The sequence below is a fragment of the Phyllobates terribilis genome, unplaced genomic scaffold (genome assembly GCF_046119375.1).
Source record: "Phyllobates terribilis strain yellow unplaced genomic scaffold, ASM4611937v1 Scaffold_3__8_contigs__length_932513732, whole genome shotgun sequence".
Classification (NCBI taxonomy): Eukaryota; Metazoa; Chordata; class Amphibia; order Anura; family Dendrobatidae; genus Phyllobates; species Phyllobates terribilis.
This window is the reverse complement of record NW_027362763.1, coordinates 367,572,737-367,593,811: the sequence shown is the minus strand read 5'-3', so window position 1 is coordinate 367,593,811 and position 21,075 is coordinate 367,572,737. Positions and strand designations below refer to the sequence as shown.

The window sequence follows — 21,075 nt, the reverse complement described above, 5'->3', positions numbered from 1 at the left end:
CGTGCCAGGAGACTCTATGGAATGCTTTCTCAGCATCCAACGAGAGTATCTAATTACAAATTTTTAACTGCATCTAGCCCAGGAAATACTTTGTGCCTAGTAGCAGTGTCTGCTAGTCAGCGGATTATCCCGGCTGTTAAGCAAGCTACACCACCTGTAGTTTGGACACTTAATTTTTTCAAAGGAAATGCTTCGGGACCACGGGATACTCAGTGAAGAGCATCAGGAGGCACCCCAAGGCATAGGGGCTGGGACTGGCAGTAGGATGCCTTGCGGTGGACAGCCGAGCTCAATCCTTATAAAAGCTTTTTAACTGCAGCAGCTTTAGTGGACGCTACTGGAGCTGGAATTACGCGGCTGCTGGCATGAGACTTGCCCTCCAATAGATCCTTGTAAATGGATTTAAAGTGTATTCATTCAAATTAGAGAGACAATTTAAATTAAAAAGCTTAGAGCTGCCTCCACCACAGGGGGGCTCGCTCGACCCACCAGCGGACAGGCACCAGTATTGGGAGAGGGGGGCTGGCCGTCAGGGTTCACCGCGGCTCTGGCACAAACCCGGCGACACGGAGGTGGCACGGGCAGGAGCGGACTGAACGTGTCGGCTTCTCACTTTTTGGATTTTAGAAGGGCATGACATGCCTATATCTGTGTCTCCCCCTCCTTTTACTCCTCCACCTCTTTTCTTTTCGCATGACTATATGTACTTGTCACTTTTCCATGTGTTAGTTGTGTCTTCTGAGCAGTTTGTCAGCTTTTCGACACCTTTGAAGGTGTTTTCTATGTGTTTCTATGTGTTTTTGTTTGCCTGCCATTGGTTTTAACGGTGTTCGACGAACAGTTCGGCGAACACACGGGTGTTCGACGAACCGAACCGAACTCGAACACTACGGGGGTGGCTCAACACTAATCATGAACTACTAAAACGTCTGACTGCTGTACTTGCTAACAAGGGTTTTGCCACCAAGTATTAAGTGTTGTTTGCCAGAGGAATCAAATAATTATTTCTCACTGCAAAATGCTAACAAATGTATTTAATTTATACAATGTGATTTTCTCGATTTTTTGGGGGGATATTCTATCTCTTGATGTTAAAATTAACCTATCCTTAAAATTATAGACTGTTCCTGTCTTTGTCAGTGAGCAAACTTACAAAAACAGCAAGGGATAAAATAATTATTTCCTCCGCGGTAGATGACATAATGATTGGGAATTAGATGTCCAGCTGGTGTGGGCCATCAACACTAAGTGCATCAGAAAGATGAGGAAGACAGCAGTCAGTCAGTCAGAGGGTGTGGCAATTATAATCATTAACAGCAGCCATAGGTGAATGAAAGTTGGAACTGATTCTTGCCTGATTGATTTTTTTTCATGTTGGACATCCTCTCTGACATTACATATTAAACATTATATTATACCGATCGCAAACTGGGCCAGTTCCTTCCACTGACCAATCTACTGAAAAAAATTAACAACTCATGCAAAAAAGGATAAGACAAGAAAAGCTAGGTAGCTTTATGTCCCAAAATCAAGCATTTTCAACTAGCCCCTGAATTTATGTGGTGTGAATGGGTTTAATATTAGACTATTGCAACGAGGAAATGTGAAAAAATGAAAAACATGTTTGCAAGATGCACATTTTGTGAGGTAGTCAGTTTTGTTTACATTGCCAGACTGTGGAAATTTTGCTTTTATCTTTAAAAAATATTATTGCTCACCTATCACATAAACATGGATACACACTCTCTGTAATACACAAGCCTTGGCTTCAGGATTTTTCTTTAGTAGCAAACTTAGGACAGAGGGGCATGAAAATTCCCCCCTGTTTTGCAGTATGTGAAGATTGAAAAAAAATGTTGCTATTAAGGTTCTGTTACTTTTGTTTATCACAGATCAATCAAGTCGCAGTCACTATGACTGACTATGCAGGTACAGCATCTCCCTGTATCATTTGAAACTTTGGTTTATTATTCACAGACTGATACTACCATTCCCATTTTCAATGTGATTCACTACTGCAGTAGTGCACCATAATTCAATTTAGACATTATTCTATCCCTATATGGTTTGAGCTGCTTGGCCAGCCCCCATCTTTATTGTGGCTGTGATAGTCTCCCTGGTTGGCTGAGCTAGACCATGTAGTGTGATAGTTGCAAGGCATTTTGGGGAAGCCCAATTGCATCCATGCCTGAATTCATTATCCCATTCTCTGGCGGCTGCAGTTTTCAGCAGTGTGTGAAATGGCGATGGGCATTTTTTTGTGTGCTTTTCTGTAAAGTGCTGTGGAATTAATGGTGCTATATAAGAAAGCTAGGTAAATGCATAAGAAATAAATATCTTTTTTGCAATCCTTACAAATCGAATCACAAAGTGTTCAAATTAGTGGAGACCTGTGAATCTGAGTACATTTGACTCTAATTTGATCCTAAGCACATCGATCTGCTCATTACTAGTAATATATACACTGCTCAAAAAAATAAAGGGTACACTCAGACTGTCCAGGAGTTGGCGGATGCTTTAGTCCAGGTCTGGGAGGAGATCCCACAGGAGACCATCTGCAACCTCGTCAGGAGCATGCCCACGTGTTGTAGGGAGGTCATACAGGCACGTGGAGGCCACACACGATACTGAGCCTCATTTTGACTTGTTTTAAGGACATTACATCAAAGTAGTATCAGCCTGTAGTGTGTTTTTCCGCTTTAATTTTGGGGGTGACTCCAAATCCAGGCCTCCATTGGTTAATAAATTTGATTTCCATTGATGATTTTTGTTTGATTTTGTTGTCAGCACATTCAGCTTTGTACAGAGCAAAGTATTCAATGAGAATATTTCATTCATTCAGATCTAGGATGTGTTATTTGAGTGTTCCCTTTATTTTTTTGAGCAGTGTATATATTAGGGAAGTACTAATAATGGTTTAGATAATAAGATGCCTCTGTCAGTAGAAAAAAATGTTTTTTTCTTTATACTTATTTATATCTACTACTTTCTCTCTCTCTCTCTCTCTCTCTCTCTCTCTCTCTCTCTCCATTCTGAAATGTGTGTGATAACATATGAAAAAGACAGAACTTAGTTAAATTATATTTAATAAGACAAAGAAATAGCTTTTTATTTCAACAGATACATCAGTTACAGATCTATGACAAAGCATCCATGTACCCATGCACTGTCTGGTAGTTGCTCACTGTACTTACAATGTTTTTCAAAGCCAAGATATTTGATTTCATATATGAAGAATCTTGTGTCATCTGGGAGCAATAAGAGTCAAAACATAAACTCTCAAGGGAAATTCATGTACTTGTTCAGCGCTGAAAATCAATACCAATATTTGAATTGTGTTCCTTGAACGTCTTCTACTCATACACTGGGTTTTTAAAGTCCTATGATTTGTGAGAAGATAAGTAGTGTCCCCTCAGGTCCCACATAAAAATTAGTTAGTCTTTCCACTGAAAAACTGTATACTTGAATAGCAGATATAAGGCTGCAGTAGATTAGATAGTGATCATTCATGAGTGTATCACTTTTCAAAACGTATCTTAAATTTTTACAGGCATATTAATTATTCATTGTGAAAAGGTTAATAGATAAATGTTATTAGTTTTGAAACTAGTTTCACTGTAATTTTTTTTCTACATGGTCATATTTCTGACAGCTACCAGTCTTTCTGTTAAGTGCCTGAATTAAGCAGGTAAAAAATTCATATCAGTAACTTGATCATATACTTACTTGGGGGAAAAATATCTTAGATTACTGATTTTGGGGCTTTCTTTACCCTAGCTGCCAACTAGAAATGGTCTAATTTATTAGAGTTGAATTGAATTCTACTAGAATTTTACAAAAATCCACATTCTGGAGAATACAATTTTTTAGAATTTGCTCCGTCCAAATTCTGCAAAATGGCAGTCAGTTGTGGATGCTAATGTGCTGAATAATAGAGGGCCAGCAAAAGGTTAAAAAAGAAAAAAAAATCTCTTGCCTAGTGTCCACTCTAAGTCGGGGCTTCCAGTCATGATCAAGCCCAAGAATTCACTGTGCATGCTATGGTACAAAATCGCAAGCAAAAAACACAGCTTAGAGCGAACAATAAGCCAAAACTTCTGGCCGCTGGCCCCAGTTATCACTATACATGCATACTTAACTTGTGGCAGGAAGCCCTGGTCTAGAGTGAACACCAGACCGATGACGAGACGCGGTTGAGGACCAGACAATGAGAAGGGAGCAGCAGAGACAACCGGAAATGGGGTGAGTATGTTTTTATTATTATTATTATTAATCTTTAGCAAGTCACTTACCTCCTGCTGTCCAGACCTCCATTCCTCTGTCATGCTGCATTTCCAGCCTGGTGTTCATTCTAGGCTGGGTCTTCAAGCCATGAGCAGGCCATACATTTTAGTTTTCTGTGTAGAAGTATTGTAAATAAAATATAGGATCAGCTGCATAATAAAATAAGTAAAATAAATGAAAAATATTAAATCCATTTGTATATTTTGAAATGTATTTAAAAGAGTTAGGGCTCAACCTGTTAATTGATTTTCATCCTTTAAAAAGTGCATTTTTGGCTGCTGTGCTGAATATAACTTGACAATTTTACATACAGCATTATAATTCTTCACAGAAATAGTAGGATGGATACAGCAGAATAAATTCAGAGAAAAATATTTTTGACATAGTTATACTTTAAGAAGTTACTTTTAGACTGATAATCCATATTTATATATCCTCAGGGCTTTGAATCTACTTAGATAAAAGTTCCAAAGTCATCAGGACATACTTACGCATCAGTCTGACTTTTTCAACATACCGAGCTGAGAATGCCAGAGCTCATTTTCTATGTCATTCTTGACAGCTGTCACTAGGAGAAAGCAATCTCCTGTGCTCTATCACCTGGATTTACAATTGTGTCCCCAGGTAAATAGTAATCAAGGAATCCTGTCTGTGGCACAGATGCTAAGACCAACCAGCTAAATTCTTTTGTCATATCTCCTACTTGAGCTACGTATTCAGAAATATATATATATATATATATATATATATATATATACACACACACACATGTGTGTATGCATATATATTGTATATATATATATATATATATATATATATATATATATATATATATATATATATACACATATACACTTCCAGATATCCCCCCTCCTGCACTAATACTTTAATCCTAATTCTCATGATTGCAATTTTGAGGAGAATGTTGAGGAGATGCACCTGTATATATATATATATATATATATATATATATATATATATATACATATATATGCATATATATACATATACAGGTGCAACTCACTAAATTAGAATATCATCAAAAAGTTAATTTATTTCAGTTCTTCAATACAAAAGGTGAAACTCGTACATTATATAGTCATTGCAAACACAGTGATCTATTTCAAGTGTTTATTTCTGTTAATGTTGATGATTATGGCTTACAGCCAATGAAAACACAAAAGTCATTATCTTAGTAAATTAGAATACTTTATAACAACAGCTTGAAAAATGTTTTTAAAATTTGAAATGTTGGCCTACTGAAATGTATGTTCAGTAAATGCACTCAATACTTGGTACTTGGTCGGGGCTCCTTTTGCATCAATTACTGCATCAATGTGGTGTGGCATGGAGGGATCAGCCTGTGGCACTGCTGAGGTATTATGGAAGCCCTGGTTGCTTTGATAGCAGCCTTCAGCTCGTCGGCATTGTTGGGTCTGGTGTCTCTCATCTTCCTCTTGACAATACCCCATAGACTCTCTATGGGGTTAAGGTCAGGCGAGCTTGCTGGCCAATCAAGCACAGTGATACTGTTGTTTTTAAACCAGGTATTGGTACTTTTGGCAGTGTGGACAGGTGCCAAGTCCTGCTGGAGAATGAAATTTTCATCTCCCAAAAGCTTGTCCGCAGAGGAAAGCATGAAGTGCTCTAAAATTTCCTGGTAGACAGCTGCACTGACTTTGGTCTTGATAAAACACAGTGGACCTACACCAGAAGACATGGCTCCCCAAACCATCACTGATTGTGGAAACTTCACACTTGACCTCAAGCAGCTTGGATTGTGTGCATCTCCACTTTTCCTCCAGACTCTGGGACCTTGATTTCCAAATGAAAATTGGAACTCTGGGACCTTGTGGAGTGTGTCAATGACTGCCTTCTGAACATCTGTCGAGTTATCAGTCTTCCCCACGATTGTGGAGCCTACTGAAACAGACTAAGGCACCTTTTTAAACGATTAGGAAGCCTTTGAATGTGTTTTTTGTTAATTCATTTGATTTACTAAGATAATGACTTTTGTGTTTTCATTTGCTGTAAGCCATAATCATCAACATTATCAGAAATAAACGCTTGAAATAGATCACTCTGTAATAACTCTATATAATATATGAGTTTCACTTTTTGAATTGAAGAACAGAAATAAATTAACTTTTTGATGATATTCTAATTTAGCGAGATGCACCTGTGTATATATGTGTATATATATATATATATATATATATATATATATATATATATATATATATATATATACAGTTATATGAAAAAGTTTGGGCACCCCTATTAATCTTAAGCTTAATGTTTTATAAAAATTGGTGTTTTTGCAACAGCTATTTCAGCTTGATATATGTAATAACTGTTGGACACAGTAATGTTTCTGCCTTGAAATTAGGTTTATTGTACTACCAGAAAATGTGCAATCTGCATTCTAACAAAATTTGACAGGTGCATAAGTATAGGCACCTCACCAGAAAAGTGACATTAATATTTAGTAGATTCTCCTTTTGGAAAAATAACAGCCTCTAGTCGCTTCCTGTAGCTTTTAATGATTTCCTGGATCCTGGATGAAGGTATTTTTGACCATTCCTCTTTACAAAACAATTCCAGTTCAGTTAAGTTTGATGGTTGCCGAGCATGGACAGCCCTCTTCAAATGATCCCACAGATGTTCAATGATATTCAGGTCTGGGGACTGGGATGGCCATTCCAGAACATTGTAATTGTTCCTCTGCATGAATGCCTGAGTAGATTTGTAGCGGTGTTTTGGATCATTGTCTTGCTAAAAGATCCATCCCCTGCGCAACTGTAGCGTCGGCGTCCCTGCCTCCTGCTAGGCAGAGACGCTGTTCCCCTCACCTCCCTGCTCCGTCCTCGGCGTCCTCTTCCCGCGCTGCTGGCAGCGCTCGCTGCTTCCCGGGCACCGTGCTTAGGGTGCGCGCGCGCGCTCCCTCTCTCTTAGAGGGGCAGCACGCGCCGTCCTAAGGAGTCCCCGGCCAATTGCCGGTGGAGCTCCCATATATAAGGCACCTCCCCCAAAATGGAGGTGCCCGAGCAAAGTTGTTGCAAAGCCTTTCACCTCTGCTTCAGCCCTCAGGTCCCGTTGCCAGTCTGTTTTCCAGCTCTGTCTACCTGCTTACATTCCCTGCGTTCCGACAGTCTGTCTACCAGCATCCGCCAGTCTGTCTATGGACCAGTCCGCCTGCGGATCAGGAAGCACCTGCCTTATACCTGCCTGATACCTGCCTGATACCTGCCTGAGACCACCTGCCAGCCAGCCGAGAGACTCTTACCCGCTCACCTGGGAGTGCTTACCTGCTACCCGCCAGCTAGTCTACCTGGAGGCTCTGCCGTCACTTGCCGTAACCACCTGCCAGCCGAGAGACTCTTACCTGGTCACCTGGGAGCGCTCACCTGCTACCCGCCTGCTAGCCTACCCAGGAGGCTTTGCCATCACTTGCCGTGACCACCCGCCTGTCAAGAGATTTTCCCCGCCACTTGCCGTGACCACCTGCCCTTCTACCCAGAGACTGTTCCTGTCACTTGCCGTGTCTACCTGCCCGCCTTCCCTGGGAGCCACCCGCTTCCTTACAAGGACTGCCCCTTTGTATAGTAGCTCAGAGGTTCCACCTCCCAGACCCGTTACAGTAACTTTAACTTTGTCACTGATTCTTGAACATTATTGTCAAGAATCTGCTGATACTGAGTGGAATCCATGCGTCCCTCAACTTTAACAAGATTCCCAGTGCCAGCATTGGCCACACAGCCCCAAAGCATGATGGAACCTCCACCAAATTTTACTGTGGGTAGCAAGTGTTTTTCTTGGAATGCTGTGTTTTTTTGCCGCCATGCATAACGCCTTTTTTTATGACCAAACAACTCAATATTGGTTTCATCAGTCCACAGGACCTTCTTCCAAAAAGAAATTGGCTTCTCCAAATGTGCTTTTGCATACCTCAGCTGATTCTGTTTGTGGCGTGCTTGCAGAAACGGCTTCTTTCGCATCACTCTCCCATACAGCTTCTCCTTGTGCAAAGTGCGTTGTATAGTTGACCGATGCACAGTGACACCATCTGCAGCAAGTTGATGCTGCAGCTCTCTGGAGGTGGTCTGAGGATTGTCCTTGACTGATCTCACCATTCTTCTTTTCTGCCTTTCTGATGTTTTTCTTGGCCTGCCACTTCTGGCCTTAACAAGAACTGTCCCTGTGTTCTTCCATTTCCTTACTATGTTCCTCACAGTGGAAACTGACAGGTTAAATCTCTGAGACAGCTTTTTGTATCCTTCCCCTGAACAACTATGTTGAATAATCTTTATTTTCAGATCATTTGACAGTTGTTTGGAGGAGCCCATGATGCCACTCTTCAGAGGAGATTCAGAGAGGAGAACAACTTGCAAGTGGCCACTTTAAGTAGCTTTTCTCATGATTGCATACACCTGGCTATGAAGTTCAAAGCTCAATGAGGTTACAAAACCAAAAAAAGTGCTTTAGTAAGTAAGTAAAAAGTAGGTAGGAGTATTGAAAACATGAAAATGATAAGGGTGCCCATACTTATGCACCTGTCAAATTTTGTTTGAATGCAGATTGCACATTTACTGTTAGTACAATAAACCTCATTTCAAGGCAGAAACATTACTGTGTCCAACAGTTATTACATATATCAAACTGAAATAGGTGTTGCAAAAACACGAATTTTTATAAAACATTAAGCTTAAGATTAATAGGGGTGCCCAAACTTTTTCATATAACTGTGTATATATATACACAGGTGCATCTCCCCAACATTCTCCTCAAAATTGCAATCATGAGAATTAGAGTATTAGTGCAGGATGGGGGATATCTGGAAGTGTATGGCGAGCAATGGCAGCAGCAGTACAGTCTAGTAGTATATACAAAATTTCCCCTAGAAAATATTAATGCCCTCTGCAAATGCCCTAGAAAACATTGTCCACATTTTGCCCCTTTGATGGCTACAATAGTCTGAGTGCCCTTATAACAATAATGCTTCTTAAGTGCCCACTAAACATTTAATAATGTCCACTTAGAGTCCCCCAATATACAGCTCCTATATGCACAGTATTGAGAGCCCACAGCTCTGCTATACACAGTATGAAATCTTCACAGCTTCTAACACAGTATAATGACACCCACAGAAGCCATCACACTTTATAATGACCCCCACAGTAGTCCCCACACTAGCCCTTAAAACTGTATAATGGTCCCTGCATTAGCCTCCAAACCGTATAATGGCCCTCATATTATCCCCCGAACTGTATAATTGCTCCCCATTACCCCCAAAATATATGATGGCCCCTGCATTAGTACCCAAACTGTATAATGGCCCCTACATTAGCTTCCATGTTGTATAATGGCCCCACATTAGTCCCATAACTGTACAATGGCCCTTGCATTAGCCTCCAAATTATGTAAAGGCCCCACATTAGCCCTAAACTGTATAATGGGCCCCACATTAGTTCCTATACTGTATGATGGGCCCCACCTTAGTCCCCATACTGTATAATGGCTCTCACTTTAGCTCCTACACTGTATCATGTTAGCCCTCAAACTGTATAATGGACCCCACATTAGGCCCCAAACTGTATAATGGCCCCACAATTTATAAGGCCCCAACAGTAGTCCTTATAATATATGAGGGCCGCCCCACTGTTTCAGGTACCCCCATTGTTTAGGATGCCCCACAAGTTTTAATTAAAATAAAATAACTTGATATACTCACCTAATCTAGGTTCCTGAGGACTCTACTGGCAAAACTCGCTGTCATTTTGCCGATGCAAACAAATGCCCCCCCATTAACTACGCTACTGGGTAGAGAGTTAGGATGGGCAAGTTAGGAGACATCTGGCAGTGTAAAATCAGCAAAGGAAGCCCTGGCAGCATCAGTACTGTAGTAGAGGGCTGGCAAAAGGTTAAGAAGAAAAGAAAACATACCTGACCATTCAGTTCTCTGGTTGACCGACACTGTTCCCTGCTTAATGTCCAGTACTCCGCACCTCTGTCATGTCAAATCTCTGGCCCAGTATTCACTCTAGGCCGAGGCTTCTTGCCACAAGGCCTAATATTTCACTCAGCATGCTCTAGGCCTACTCCTGGCCAGAAGTCCCAGCCTACAGTGAACAATGGGGCACAACTTCTGGCTACTCGCCCAAGAGGTCAATGAGCCAGCATATTTAACACCAGGGACTGATTGTGGCCAGAAGCCCCAGTCTAGAGTGATCACCAGAAATGAGACTCAACGGAGGTTCCGACATCAGGCAGAGAGCAGTGAAAGCAGTCAAAGAGGGCAGCTGCAAGGTAAGTATAAGTATTTTTTTTTTATATCTTACATTTATTATGCTCTGTGGTCTAGAGAGAACTCAGAGCATAATAATGAACTTTAAATTTGCTGAGAATAACTTCTAAATAAATTTAATTTCCTGGTAGAATCTACGTAAACAGACAAATTTGAATGTTTCCTGACCTTCTCATCTTTACAGATAACAGATAGTCAGGTAGGCAGAAAGTATCGTCAATTGTATATTTGGCATCAGTCGTAGGTGAATGAAAGTCAGTACTGATCTATATCTGATTAATTTTGGCAAATGTTAGGGTTTGAATACTAGTAGTGGATAACCTGGTCTGCTACAACCAACCATTCTGAACACCTTCTCTCACATTAGACTGAAAGCTGGACATGACAGGATGCCAATAGTAAACTGGCCTGTTACTGACAGATTGATCTAATCTTTTGACCTAGATGTCCATGGCATCACAGTTCCGATTATCTACTGTACCTGTTTCTGCTCCTACATTTTTTTAGTGTTATGGGTTTTTTCAATTTCATGCTGCCAGGTCTGTTGCTCATGTCACGTTTTGGTTAAACATACAATTTAAACACAAATGTAACATTTATTTTGCGTCCAAAACTTTGTTACCACACTTAGCCATGTGATGGACAATAAGCTTGATTCAGCAACAGTCTGCCCGTAATATCAGTGTAGCGTGTATGTGTCTAAAATTTGACAATTTAAATAAGTGTGGCAAATTAGACCTGCACAGTTAAAAGTAACCGTAATTTTTTATTTTATAAGTCAATAGTAAAGATGAAAAGATAAAACGTTAATATATGCCGTATTATCAAATCAAACATCTTCTTTCTGCATCAGGACTGATCACACATTTCCAACATTCTCAATTCTGAGGTAAAATCTTTTTTCAATGAAGACAGAATGTTACATTACTGGGATAGACTCTTATCAGTAGCATCTGCCATCTCCTATGTAGATGGGAGGGGATGAGCTAGAGGCAGAATATTTCCTTCCTCCACCCCTTTCTATCCACATAGAATCTCCTATCTCATTAATGTAACAATATGTCTTCACTAAATACAGATTTTATCTCAGAATTGAGAATTTAGAAAATTAGTGATCAGTCGAGGAGGAGAAAGAAGCTGATTTCTCTAATAAGATTTATTACAAAGTTGCTTGTTTTAAATTCTTCCTCCTTAACAAAAACTGTTTTTTCTTTTCATTCAAGAATTGTTTTTGACTGTTATAAAAAATAATTAGGCTTACTTTTGGAAAATCTATTTGACATTACATAGAAGTTATTATTTCAATTTAAAGCTATCAAATATTTGGAAAGACATGTGAGGAATGCATGTGTGAGAAACAAATGAAAGTCTGTAAGGCTCTCTTCACATGTCCATGTTTCCAGTCCGTTTTTTCACGGATTTGTCCGTGTTTTTACAAGTGCCGTGTGTCCATGTAAACTACATAGAGACATGTCCATTTTGTACTGGCAGCATGGATGACAATGACCACTACAATTCAATAGGTCTGTATGAAACATGTACAGCACACGGATGGTGTTTAACATTGTAAAGTGTAGGAGAAGCTTTGTAATTTCTTTTTCTTTTGCCATACCTAAAAAACACTGAGGACACACTGATGACACACTGATCTGAAACATTGATGACACTGGTACTGTTTTTTCTGGTTTTATAAGGGGGTCTAAAATTAAGTTTCAAGTAAAAAAAGCAGACTAGTAGGGATGTTTGCTGAAAATACGTTACAGTTAAAAATGTTGTCATTTTATGTCTTTTTATTTCTTTAATATTTGGAATGGTCAAATGTAACACATTTTGGTTCAGTTTCAAAGGATTTTAAAAAAAAGTTTCTAAACAAAAATTGTTATATTTGATGCTAGGTTATCTTTACTTTGTGCATGGTCAGCCTGAAAATATTGTATTTACTTATCTTTTATAGTGGTAAATTGTACAGATCCTGGTTTTGTGGAAAATGCAATTCGTCATGGACAACAAAACTATCCTGAGAGTTTCCGCTATGGAATCAGTGTGACATATCATTGTAAGAAAGGCTACTATCTTCTGGGATCATCTGTTCTTAACTGCAAGGCAAATGGCTTGTGGGACAGATCATTACCGAAGTGCATCCGTAAGTACTGCATGGATATGTATCATATTAATAGAATAACTTCTGTTCTTCTGAATTTCATATTCACAACAGTAAACCCAGCATTTAGAGAAGTAACCAGCAAAAAAGGTATACAAATATTTAAAATGTTCTAACATAATTATTAATGTTCATAAAATATATACAATTTATACATATGATACAAGTGGATAAAATTGTTGGTACACTTCTGTTAAAGTAAGAAAACAAAAACAAAATGGTCACTAAAATAACTTGAGACTGACAAAAGTAATTTTAAATTTATATTTACTGAATATAAACTGAAGAAAATCAGACATTGCTTTTGAATTGTAGTTCAACATAAAAAATACTAACTAAATTACATGGCATGAACAGAAATGATGGTACCCCTAGAAAAGATTGAAAATAATTTGACCACAGGGACATGTTAAACTAAGGGTGCGTTTTTTTTATTGGTGAGGTATCTCACTCTCTCCGATGTTCATCCTGAAAAGTTGAACCAGTGGAATCCATATGGTTTACCTTTTGTCATGCAAGTGCTATGCAGGTGTGCGTTTGTTTTTTTTCTCACCTAGCATCTGTGTGACATCTATATAACATGTGTATGATATTCGTATGCAATGCGTTTTTAACATCAGCTTTTGCATACTGTAATTCTCTATGAAACTTAAAGCTAGTTTGCAAAACTAATAAAACAATCTTTCTTAAATATATAGATAGATAGATGATAAAAAGATATTAGATATATAATAGCTTGCTAGATACATGGATAGATAAATAAAAAAGTGATGGTGTTTTTTCGTCCAACATGGAAACATTTTGGTTCATGTGTGAACCTTCCTCATGCCAAACTTTGCCATGTTGCCAACCAAAACATTGCCATGTTGGGCGAATAAATACTATAAATTTTTTTAATTGGAGTGCTGCTATTCCCTTTTTATACATATATATAGGATTGGGCTTTGCACCGACACATCGGTTAGGTGTTGCTGCATCTCATTTTGTCTTTTTTTTAGATAGATAGGATAGATAGTATAGATAGATAGATAGAAAAAAAATATAGATATCCTGCATATGTATTATGTCACAAGCCCCCTACATGTTATAAACTTGTACCCTTTAGTGCTTTTCATGTGGAGTTTATTGTACAGCTACTTAGGCTTGTTTATCCTAAAAAATAAATAAGTAATCAAATAAATGAAAAAAACAATGTGGGGTCCCCCTATTTTATGAAACCAGCAAAGGTAAAGCAGACAGCTGAGAGCTGATTTTATCAGGCTGGGAAGGTCCGTAGTTATTGCTCCCTTCCCAGCCTATAAATACCAGCCATGAGCCGCCCCAGAAGTGGAGCATCACATGAGATGCTCCTACTCTGGCGCTTCACCTTTACTCTTCCCGATTGTCCTGGTGCAGTGACAATTGAGGTAAAGGGGCTTGGGGCTTATGTCAGCTGTAAATTGTCCAAAACACAGCTGACTGATTATCTTAGAAAAATGTCTTCAACAGTAATTTTTCTTACTTTTTTCACTATTCAACTAAATCAACAACTGTTAATAGTTAACTATTTGAATATACAAATTGTAAAATATTTAAGCATTGAACCCACATTCCACTAAGTCTTTTCTAAAGTAGAAAATAAAAGTGAAATAAATAATAATAGTATTTGCAGTATTTTACCAACTTAATAAAAATATGTTTTCTTCAAAGACATAACTATGCATTAATCCACACGCCATCAATTGCAGCATTTACTTTTAGTACAGCTTGTAAATAACTTTGTGAATTCAAAGGCATGAACTTTATATGCCCAAAAAAATCCCATGTAGACTGCTTTATTATGTTTATAGATGATCATGACATTGTTTATCTTTTAGCAATAGAAATCTCTGTTGCGTTTGTATCATTTGTAAAAGTTATGTTTAGTATACGTTAATGCCCTACTGCTGTGAGTCGATCAATTTGATAGCTTTTGACCTTGAAACATTCTTTCCAAATATGTATTATTTGGAAACTATAAGTGGGGATTTGATGTAATAACATTTCAGATAAATGTGTTATTTATGTTGCAACAATGACTCAGTTGCAGGGTTAAAATATAGAGAAAGACAAACAAAATGAAACAATTGGATACATGTAGTCAGTTCAGGAGATTCCAAGGGGAATGAAAGAGGTTGTTTTGCTATCTGTAATTTCTTTAAAAGAGCACTTTAGTTAAGATTCTTGTAACAGGAGAAATATGGAGGAGACATGATTTACTGCAGTATTGAACACAGCCTGCGAGAAAGCAAACAATTGGAATTAAAACATAAGGGATGAAACATCACAGTCGCAAGAGGTTACTTGTAACAATGGAGTTTTGCTTTTTTTTTTTGAATGAACAAGAAATAGAACATTGCTGATAACTTAGCTGTGTACATTTTTACCCTTTTTAATTGATCTTGCATTACTGTTTGCTCTTGAAACAGTTTTTTAAAGGAAATGAGGTCTGTGGAAATCAACGATTAAATTATTTTTAGTTTCCCCATGTGTCGTTTTTCAATCTACCTGAGTCATTAAGACAAAATTATAAGAGATCCAGGGAATTTGAACATCCCTTGGAAAATTATTTACAGTAGTTTGAAAATGGTCTCATTAGTAATTTAGCACATTAATTGCTTTTAGTTGGTTTTATGACTGCTTACAAAAATTAAAAAGACATTCTATTTTAGCTACGTATCTAAATTCTCTTTAAAGGGGTCTGTCACATACCTTTATTCTATCTTTACAACCTGTTCGCTTCTCAGTTTCATTTTATTCTTAGCTTATGCCACAGGAAATCTTTCATGGAAGTGATGAACATATTAACAGGACCCCACGCACTCAGCATACTCCAAAAGTGTGATTTTTGGCATATCTTAGGATAGTATACATAGGAATACAAAAATTAATTTAATACATAGCATAATATGTTTGGATATGATTTTTTTATACAGAAATATATATTTCCTTTATAGGTACAGATGAGGAATTAACAAGTAGGGCACAAGACACAGCAAGATGTCTTAATGCAGAAAATGCTAACTTGACAGTAGCCTTTTCTGTGTAAAGTACTGAATTACAGTTTTCTGCATTAAAGCATAGAAACAAAATGAATACAATAAATAAATACCCCCTGTAAATAAATAAGTAAAAGCAATAGTGCATATAAATAACATTGGGTACTTGGTAAACACCATTTTTGATCAAAAAAAGCGTAGAAGCAATCCCACCAACGTCAAGGTGTACCCAAGTTCAGGAAGATCCTAACCCCTATTATTAAAACCTTGCTCTGCGTCATAGTGACGTCCTGTGTGACTAAGGGCTGAGCAGGACCGGGTCCCAAACATGAACACACAGCTAATGAGAAGCTTTTTAAATGTGATATTCAGCTCATTTTTTTCCCCATAGACAGTACATGAGAATTCTATTTAAATCAATTTTTATTAATCTATTATTAAAAAATGTACAAAAGGCAAAAACAGACAAAGAAAAGGGAAGGTTGGACAGTGCTGAGTTTGGTATACACTATCCCTCATAAGTTTGACAATCTATATTACTGTCCACTTATCTTTACAGTACAAGACACAGTTGAAATGTAACAGTTGAGACGCGCTGTGATTAAACAGACTTTCGACATTTCAAAACAATTACCATTATTTACCATATATCCTTTGAATCTATGAATATTAATCATTAGGTCCCTATGATAAAAAAAAACATGACCCACGGATCTACAGATGAAGAAATATATCAATCTCTAAACAATGATTAGTATATCTAGCATTCGGTCCATATCGGCATGTGTACCATACCCTCAACAATGGTCAACAGGATACTACTTCCATAGCTGACATAATAAAGTCATATTACATATGTATCAACAGCGGTCTCCACACATATTAAATGATTGCATTTAGCAATAGTCCATATCAACAGTAGTTAAATAGGACAGCTTGTATCAATAAACATTTTCACTATAGATTATATTGAATATTGCACATGTATCCATCTGGGTCTAAAGTGCATATACTCTATATTTTATGTATATATACAGTACATCTACACACCAGAAAGTAAAATCTTAGACCAACCTTTCTCTTAAGTAGAGATGAGCGTTGTTCTACTCGAACTGTTCGCCAATCTCAAATTCGAGCTGTTTTGGGCGGTGTTCGAGCCGGTCGGCGAACACGAACAATTTGAGAAAAATTCGGCTGTTCGAGGTTATGTTCGATAACTGTTCGTGCACCAAAATCATAACTGGATTTTTTCTCAGTAATGATGAAAATTAATGTTAATACGCAGTTTGAGTGTACAGCGGGGCGGGGGGAGGGGCAGGGGATGGATCTCTGCAGGAACAATGAAGATCTCCATTTTTTTTTCTCTTTCCCGCATTTGCAGTGGGGAGGTGCAATCTGTCAGCCTATCAGCAGCGCACACACGGAGCGAAGTGCTTTTTTTAACACAAGCAAGGGCATGTGTGATTGGCAGTGTATGTCACATGTCCTTGCCCTATAAGACCAAGCCATTTTCCCCGTCGCCACCATTTTCTCACTGCTGCAGCTGCGTGTTAGACGGCACCGCTGTTGCTGTGTGCGCTATACCTTGTTAATTTCAAGCCAATTTTCGCACAAATATACAGATAGCTTGGGAGTAGGGAATAGTTGTGATTGCAGTCCTTTTAAGGACTAGGTTACAGCATTTCCTACGACTTTTATCAGGCAGGTCTGTGCTCTTAAATAGATAGATTGTGGGAGTAAAGACTAATTGTAATTGGAGTCCTTTTCAGGACTAGGTTACATCAGTTCCTATCAGTTTTTGCCAGGCAGGTCTGTGCCAGTGCTGTGCAAGTTTTTTTCACAGCATTTGGCTGAATCTAGCAAAGCTAATCCTTTTTGGCCTATTGCAGAGTGTGTTAGTCAGTGGAGTAGCCTATCTGTGTTGCAAGATATACCACCTGTGTATAGAATACCAATTTTTTTACTGCACCTAGTGAAGTAAAATCTTTTGGGCATAGCATCATTCTATTAGTCCATCTATACTGACCTCCATCAGGTTGCAAACTGAATATAATTTTTTTCTGCATCTAGCTCTGAAAAAATATTTGGGCTTCTAGCGGTGTGTGGGACTTGGTCTATTAGTCCATCTATACTGACCTCCATCAGGTTGCAAATTAAAAATAATTTTTTTCTGCATCTATCTCTGAAAAAATATTTGGGCTTCTAGCAGTGTGTGGGACTTGGTCTATTAGTCCATCTATACTGACCTCCATCAGGTTGCAAATTAAAAATAATGTTTTTCTTCATTTATCTCTGAAAAAATATTTGGGCTTCTAGCAGCGTGTGGGACTTGGTCTATTAGTCCATCTATACCGACCTCCATCAGGTTGCAAATTAAAAATAATTTTTTTCTGCATCTAGCTCTGAAAAAATATTTGGGCTTCTAGCAGTGTGTGGGACTTGGTCTATTAGTCCATCTATACTGACCTCCATCAGGTTGCAAATTGAATAAAAAAAATTTCTGCATCTAGCTCTGAAAAAATATTTGGGCTTCTAGCGGTGTGTGGGACTTGGTCTATTAGTCCATCTATACTGACCTTCATCAGGTTGCAAATTGAATAAAAAAAATTTCTGCATCTAGCTCTGAAAAAATATTTGGGCTTCTAGCGGTGTGTGGGACTTGGTCTATTAGTCCATCTATACTGACCTCCATCAGGTTGCAAATTGAATAAAAAAAATTTCTGCATCTAGCTCTGAAAAAATATTTGGGCTTCTAGCGGTGTGTGGGACTTGGTCTATTAGTCCATCTATACTGACCTCCATCAGGTTGCAAATTAAAAATAATTTTTTTCTGCATCTAGCTCTGAAAAAATATTTGGGCTTCTAGCAGTGTGTGGGACTTGGTCTATTAGTCCATCTATACTGACCTCCATCAGGTTGCAAATTGAATAAAAAAATTTTCTGCATCTAGCTCTGAAAAAATATTTGGGCTTCTAGCAGTGTGTGGGACTTGGTCTATTAGTCCATCTATACTGACCTCCATCAGGTTGCAAATTGAATAAAAAAATTTTCTTCTTCATTTAGCTCTGAAAAAATATTTGGGCTTCTAGCAGTGTGTGGGACTTGTTCTATTAGTCCTTCTATACTGACGTCCAGCAGGTTGCAAATTGAATATAATTTTTTTCTGCATCTAGCTCTGAAAAAATATTTGGGCTTCTAGCGGTGTGTGGGACTTGGTCTATTAGTCCATCTATACTGACCTCCATCAGGTTGCAAATTAAAAATAATTTTTTTCTGCATCTAGCTCTGAAAAAATATTTGGGCTTCTAGCAGTGTGTGGGACTTGGTCTATTAGTCCATCTATACTGACCTCCATCAGGTTGCAAATTGAATAAAAAAATTTTCTGCATCTAGCTCTGAAAAAATATTTGGGCTTCTAGCGGTGTGTGGGACTTGGTCTATTAGTCCATCTATACTGACCTCCATCAGGTTGCAAATTAAAAATAATTTTTTTCTGCATCTAGCTCTGAAAAAATATTTGGGCTTCTAGCAGTGTGTGGGACTTGGTCTATTAGTCCATCTATACTGACCTCCATCAGGTTGCAAATTGAATAAAAAAATTTTCTGCATCTAGCTCTGAAAAAATATTTGGGCTTCTAGCGGTGTGTGGGACTTGGTCTATTAGTCTATCTATACTGACCTCCATCAGGTTGCAAATTAAAAATAATTTTTTTCTGCATCTAACCCAGCCAATAGTTTTGGCCTAATACCACAGTTTGGCCACTCAGCTCTGCTCGGTTACCATCCATTGTTTTTTGTGCAAACAACTCCAGAGTTGTGAATTAGTTAACCACCAAAATGAGTGGAAAAAGGCCTGCTGCTGGTGGAAAGGGGAATAGGCGGGTTGGGAAGGGGAAAAAAGGTTGTGTCCGTGGGGTAGGTGCAGAAGAAAGACCATCTTCCAGCCAAACTAAAATGTCTACTTCTTTTAGCGGACAATGTGATAAGATCCCTTTCTTACGGCCACGCCAATCGCTACAAATTCCAGATGAGGCACAAAAACAGCAGGTGCTTCAACGGATATCAAGTGCTCCTTTAAGTGGGCTCTCCTCCACATCAACTTCAACATCACAAATACTCCAGTCCTCAAAGGTGTCACCCAAATCGCACTTGCTTCCTCACAGCTCCCAAATCTCCAGCTGCCCGTCTGAGTATGAGGTAGAACAGATGGTTGAGTCTGCAGAGCTGTTTACTCATACTATAGCCTGGGAATCAGAGGTCGACTCCAGCGCTTCTGTGAATCCAGACGAGGAAATGATCTGCACTGATGCCCAGAATCTTTATGAGTCGGATCCAGGACCAGACGCAGAAGGTTCTGACCATAATGTAGACCCTCATTCCCAAACTGTAACTCCTGTTGGTGGAGACAATGAGGAAGACGATGATAAGACTCAAATACCTGATTGGAGCGACAACTTTAGTTTTTTGTCAGGGCAGGAACAGGTTGGCTCTGAGGACGACGGGTGTGATAACGCACAGGGTGATGATGATGAGGTCGGAGATCCCACTTACTGTCAACCCACAGTCAGCCAAGAGATGAGGTCAGCAGAGGAGGTGGAGGAAGATGCTAGTGATGACGAGGTCAGGTTGCGCCTTCCTGGACAGAGACGTAGTACTGGAAGCACGTCAACAACTGCATCCTCAAACACAACTCTGCCTCTCACCACAAGTCGTGGTGGCTCTTCAGGTCGCATGGGTGCTAAGCCTTGCATAGCCTGGGCATTTTTTCAGATCGATAAAGATGACCCAACTCGTGTTATCTGTAACATTTGTCAGCAAAAGCTAAGTAGAGGCCAAAAAATACATAGTTTGAGTACTTCATGCATGAACCGGCACATGGACATGAAGCATAAGTTGCAGTGGGAAGTTCAGTGTGCTACAATGCGGTCTAGCCGGCCGGGCCAACCACCGTCTGCCATATCTTGTGCATCCGCGGCCTCTTCATCCTCTGTGACTGGGGGGACAGCAGTCACACCTGTTTTGGGGCGCAGACCTGCCACCTCTTTACCCGCAACAGCCAGCGTGATTGGCAGGTCATCATTTTCTTTGGAGGTGGTAACACCAGCTGGTCTTGAGCGCTGTCCGACATCGATAGCACCACCTTTGGATCAAGGCAACCTAACATGTCCGCCTGCATCTTCCTCACAGACCGGCAGTTTGCCGGGGACACCCTTATCAACCCCGTCTAAGCACAATAGCCAGCCCTCGGTCCCTCAGATGTGGACAAGTAAAAGACCATTTCCTCCTAGCCATGAGAAAGCTAAGAGGTT

The 21,075-nt window shown here is 39.1% G+C and overlaps 1 protein-coding gene across 2 annotated transcripts in view; it reads left to right on the top strand.

The window, feature by feature from the left end:
* CSMD1 (CUB and Sushi multiple domains 1) overlaps window positions 1-21,075 on the top strand; it is a 2,980,041-nt gene that overhangs the window by 2,738,806 nt on the left and 220,160 nt on the right. For both annotated transcript variants that reach the window (XM_073675393.1, XM_073675394.1), the window contains exon 55: window positions 12,543-12,731. In XM_073675393.1, the coding sequence (XP_073531494.1) occupies window positions 12,543-12,731 (189 nt within the window). The remainder of the gene's footprint in view (window positions 1-12,542; window positions 12,732-21,075) is intronic.